The sequence below is a fragment of the Nestor notabilis genome, unplaced genomic scaffold, assembly GCF_000696875.1.
Source record: "Nestor notabilis isolate BGI_N333 unplaced genomic scaffold, ASM69687v1 scaffold6363, whole genome shotgun sequence".
NCBI lineage: Eukaryota > Metazoa > Chordata > Aves > Psittaciformes > Psittacidae > Nestor > Nestor notabilis.
This window is the reverse complement of record NW_009921411.1, coordinates 88,173-93,874: the sequence shown is the minus strand read 5'-3', so window position 1 is coordinate 93,874 and position 5,702 is coordinate 88,173. Positions and strand designations below refer to the sequence as shown.

Sequence of the window (5,702 nt, the reverse complement as noted above, 5' to 3'; positions counted from 1 at the left end):
TGTTTTGTTTATGAACCTCTGCAGAGGATTTCCAGTGGGTTTCCTAATGAACTGGTTTGTTGTTGAGACTCACAGCAATGCTGATAATTACTCTAGAAACAGGGGGTCAAGACTCATCTTCCTTCCCACAAGCTTTCAACTACCAACCATTAAACACACAAACTATGCATTTTAGGTTTTTCTCCTTCTTCTCAAAGTTTAACTCCTCATGCACTTGCAGAGTATCTGCCACTCATCTGTCGGGCATGTACTTGGAATCTAAGTGCTTTTGTTGCCTCTGAAAGCTTGGCTTGCTGTGAGAGCATTGCTGTGCAGGAAAAGTGGCTTTGGGCTGAGTGGAAGGAAAATGAAACTGGAGCCTAAACTAGTTTATTCTGTCATCGTGGCTGAGTATTGACTAGATCTCAAGTACCACATCTGTAATGCACTAACAAATTGGATAACTGTTTAAGAGTATTAGACTGGGAGGACTTTGTGTTTCTCCCAAAAGCTGCAATTCTATGCCTCAGCCTGGGAATGTATGGAGAGCAGCTTAGGAGTGTCGTCTGCGTTAGCAGCGTGTGTGCCCATCAGACCAAGCAGGAATTTCTTAGCTGCCTTTTGAATGTAATCATCTTTCTCTCCCAGCAACTTGCTTTTAGGCTTCATTGTTAAGAAGAAGCAGATAAGAAAGCTTTAAGCGCAGATTTTGCTCTGGCATTTAATGGTGGCATAATAGCTGAAAGAACCTCACCTTGGAGGATGTTGGGGGTTATATATTTAAATTCCCATTAAGGCAAAATGGGAGGTTGCTGGGTCTTAAACAACTGTGCAGGGGCCCTGGTTCCATCTAAATGTGAGGGGGTTTTCTACAAGAACCAGAGGTGCCAATTTAAACATATCATTTGGGTGACTATTTCTACATAAGGAGAAGGGTTATTTTGCATGAATGTTTTATGTGTTACGGAACAGATGGGGTTCAGTTTAGTGTTAATAGCTGGGAAGTGAGGGGAAATAGCCTTACAAAAATGATGCTGCTGAAGGTTGAGGTTGAACGAAGCTGTGTTTTTCCATATATCATTTGATTTTTATCACTTGAAGGAGATGGTCTTTTCATTTGACTGTTATTCTCTATAGACTTATTAGTGTTTTTATTAAAAGAAAAATACTGCAGAGAAGATAATAGTTACACATCCAGTAGCCACAGATTCCCCACTATCAGTCTCGGAGTTCTAATTGATGAGACAGGGCTTCTGGTGTGGTCAGATGTTTTACCACCGTCTCCGACTTTGAGTAGCAGAGAATAAAATAATAAGTAGAGGAAGAATGTTGGGTTTCTGTGTTTGGAAAGTGCTTCACTCTGCATTTTCTTACAGTATTTGAGCTTAGATTGCAGATTGCCTTTACATGTCCTTATCCTGGCTGGTTAATAAAGTCATTAGCTTATGAAAAAGAAGAGGTGAGGCCAGGATAAGCTTTCAGAAGATGGAACAAATTAAGTTCTTGCAGATTTGGGGAATATCTGGAAGCTCTTTTTGCTGTTCTGGGTCTCAAATCCCCTGTAACCAAAGGCAAAGAGCTAACCCTAAAGCTGTTCTGTTTTTTGTCTTGTTTTCCACCCCCATTTTCAGGACTTGCAGTCAGTCCTTGGAGATGCCAGTTAGGAACACTCTGGATCTGTTGCTGAGCACTTTGGTGTGGTGGTCTGGCTGCCAAATGGGGAACGACAGAGAAAAGATGGAAAGATATTTCATTAGATCTCACAGTTCCTTAAATTTCTCACTGGTTGTTTGGATGTGATGGATCTAGCCTCCAGGTTGCCATTTAGTCATGGTCTGTGCTTTAGTCTTTCCCAGGCTAGTGGTACTGTGAGCACTGTGAAGACCTGGGTCGGGGCTTTGTGGTTCAGTTTTGGCTCACATAAAGGAAAGAAGGTTTCGTATCTCAGTGATGTTGGTTTGGGATTTTTTCTATAAAGTTTAATAATAGTGGAATATGGAAGTGTTAAAATTTGACAGGGGTGGAAATGCAATATGGAAGGAAATGTTCTGCAGAAATCGGGATAGGGAGAGACAAAGGTAAAGGGTTTAGGCATAGCATCTCTTTGGGAAATACATGTGTTTATGACCACAATTAGATACTTTGGAAGAAATAGAACTCTGTATATGGAAGGAGAGGCAATGCATGGAAATGGGTATCATTGACAGGGAAACGCAAGCTTGCTGCTTTTGTCCTGCTCTAATGGAATAAAGCAGGTAATTCATTACAAAGGAAATTTCTTGCCCTTCTCTCTACCCACAGTCTCCTTCTCTGATCTTCTCCCATCTCTTCCCTTCTCCTCCCTCTCCCACCCCTCACACACATGTGCTCATTCCCTTTTGCAGCTGTGGGAAGCATCTGCTGTTTTAAGTAGGATTTTGCTGCTGGTCTGAGGGAAGGATATGGAAAAATACCTTGGCCATTATGGGAATGGGAATGTGACACAACTGCAGCAGCTGAGGAAATATAGCTGTATGGTCTGGAAGAGAAGCCCCAAAGGGAAGAGGCTTTGTAAATTATTCATGCTTGCTAGTGTGAAAGCAATAAAATTAAATTAAAATTGAAATATAAACATTCATCATGTTAGACTTGTGTAAAGAAAAGAACTTGGCTACTGCAGGCTTCTGGAGATTGCAGCCCACAGAGTCATTTCTCTGACGAGCATCCAGATAGCTCAGCGTGTGCTTTCCTGCTAATCTCTGTGTTCTTTACATTTCTGTGAGACTCTTAAGCTGGTCGTGGTGGGGTTGTGCTGGAGACCTTTAGACCTGCCTGACTTGGGATTTGCTCCACTTGATTTGAAGGCATTGACATGGGTGTGCTGCAGCGTGTCGCTTCTAGGGTAGGATCAGGAAATGGGCTGTTGCCCTTTTAAGCCATTTTTCATACTTTGTTAAAGGCAGAGGAGGTCAATCTCCGTAGCTCATCGATGCTGTGTGCTGTGGGGTGCTCTTCTGTATTCCTCTTTGTAGCAGTGCACAGGTGCTTTGAAAAGTTCTTAAGGAAAAGTGATGGAAAATGTGCTCAATACAAATCCCTTAAGCCACTATTGCCGGTGGTGCCGGTGAGAAGCTTCTGCCTGGCCAGGAATTTGAAGCATGGGCACCATGTGTGTTCCTGCTGGTCTTTGGCCAAATTGCATTTCCAGCCTTTCTGTCCCACACTATTTTTCATTAAATGAATTGAGTTTTCCTAACAGTGCCTGTCCATAAATCCTGCTTCCCACTCGGCACACTCCCAGGCCAAGCAGCGGAAAATAGCCGGCGCTCCTTGAAACTGAAACCAGGAGTTGGGTGGGAAGTGGGATAGCCAAGAATTGTACAGAAAGACTCTCTTTTCTCTCTTTCTTATAGCTTCTTAACTAAGTCCATCAATCTTTTAGTAATGGTAGTGAAGAATGAAAGAAGAAAGGGGAGAAGCAAGTTTAATTTAATGCATTTCTGCTATGAGAAAGGATACAATAGTTTTGAAAAGGTGTGGAGGAAGGGTGGGAAAAACAAGTCCTGCCAAGTGTCTATGAGTGACCTCACCCTCAGCTTGGAGTTAAAAAGCAATGTAGCGCAAGTGCATACCAAGTAAAGCTTTGCACCTTAGGGCAGAACTAAAAGGGGGCTCAAGTTTTCACCCACTGTAGCCGCAGCCCCCGTGAGGCAGGCGGGTGTTGCTGTGTCCTTTTCACTGAGCTTCTTTGTAGTTCAGAATTTATAAAGACTAAGTGCTCATTCAGCCTGATAGAGATTGCTTTGGGTTGGAAGGGACCTTAAAGCTCATCCAGTTCCAACCCCCTGCCATGGGCAGGTCTCCACGCAGCTTCTCCTCCCCAGGCTGAAGAGCCCCGGTGTTCTCAGCCTGTCTTTGTGTCTGTGTCCTGGGTGAGAATCCCCTTGCTAAGACTTGATCTGTTAATTCTGTGCTTCGCGAGAGCAAATGGATAGCCAAGGAAAACTACTTACTACCAAGTAGTCTTTGTGTTAGACTTGTGGAATAGCAAGGGTGTAATTCCAGAGGTTAATTTTCAGGAACACATGGTAGTTGAAATGACTATTGTATATATTCTTTGACTTGGACATACGTGGCTTGGATGCAGAGCATGGTTATTATAGTACCTTGTTGTACTCTACAGTCTTGTGAAGTATTTATGTGCAACATCATGATGTGTAATGATGAAGTTTAACTCTCTTGTTCACTAGGTTAGTCTTTTGTTCCTTTAAGGCTTTTTTCAGTTGTGAAGTGGTATTAGTAACCTCTTTCCAGCCTGAGATATACTCCACAGGAGACTGGCTAATGGTAGGGACGTGATTTTGGGATCAGACTCAGACCTGGTCTACATGAGCCCGTGTTATTACTGTCTAACGGGACAGTAGATGAGTAGTCTATGGCTGTCAGTCACCAGAAGTTTTTGGCTTGCTCTGACCTGGTGTGGGTGTGTGGTTCTCTGTTGCAGTGCACGTGCCGCAAAGACATGGTGAAGATCTCCATGGATGTCTTTGTGCGGGTTTTGCAGCCGGAACGTTACGATTTATGGAAACAAGGAAAAGACATCACTGTCCTGGACCACATGAAACCCACAGCTCTGACTAGCCCAGAACTGGACGCCTGGAATGAGACGAAGGCAGAGTTGAAGACTAAACTGCTTCGCAGGTAAAGAGAAAAGCCGAAAAGGAAGAGAGTTGTGTCCGAGCACTGCGGTGGATTTCTGTTGCTGAGATTTTCAACACTGTGATTCTTAGTTTGGGATAGTTCAAACTCTCCTTTTGTTTTGTTTGTTTTCAACAATTCCTCTTGTGAGTTTTTTTTTCTTGGGTAGTGTGCTCCCTCCTTGTTCTGTTTCCTTTAAATGTTAGAGAAGCACGTGTTTTCTGAAAGTAGGACACTGTGTGCCCCCTCACATCTCATCTCTTAGCCTGGAAGACAAAAAAATCCATAGGAAACATTTTATAGCTTCACTTATCAGAGCGCAGGAGGCAAAAAAAGCCCCATCAGTTGCAAAAGGGATTTTATGCATGCCTTTCCGTGCTTCCTTTGATCTCTGTGTTAATTTCCTACAAGGTGGTGGGGTTTGTGTGTTACAGCATGCTGGAATTGAGAATTTGGCATGCTAACCTTTTACTGTTGGAATCTTGCTTTATAGGATAGGAGATGAGGAAGAGGACAACAAACACCGGTATGTGACTTCCCTCATCAACTTACATGACTTCATTCTTTTCCCTGTCAAGTTTCTTAAAATAGTCACTCTGAAAGTGTTTTTTCACTTCGTTTTTTCATGTCTGCTTCCTTTAAAGGGGCACAGAAAATCTTTGGGCATCGAGGTTTCTCATACTGCATCTTGGGTTTGTGTAGTTTCCTGAGATCTTCTCTCGCACCATCAGAGAACTCCAGCTCTCTCATGCCTGTTCTGGTTTTCCATTCTTGAGTGTACAGTTAATCTACTGAATTGGTGTGCAATGATGAACTGGTTGTGGATAAAGCTAACTGCTCACCACAGCAGATAACGAAACGCTGCTGACTTGAACTAGAGTGTTGTAGACACAGGCTGCCAATGGGAGAACTTTCCTTCCTCCTCAAGCTTGCTTGAGAAATGAGACTGTATTCTAGGAAATGGCGTTATCATAGGGCTTTAATGTACTCGGATGTAAAGTGTGTGCCCATCCATATGCTTCCTTACCCTTCTTTTTTACATCATT

At 43.0% G+C, this 5,702-nt stretch overlaps 1 protein-coding gene across 1 annotated transcript in view; it reads left to right on the top strand.

Annotated features, from left to right (window-relative positions):
• The window catches only part of LOC104403091 (lysine-specific demethylase 4B-like), a 70,697-nt gene that overhangs the window by 36,689 nt on the left and 28,306 nt on the right, over positions 1-5,702 (top strand). Inside the window, 2 exon segments of the mRNA XM_010011130.1 lie at positions 4,463-4,659; positions 5,150-5,182. Of these exon segments, the coding sequence (XP_010009432.1) occupies positions 4,463-4,659; positions 5,150-5,182 (230 nt within the window).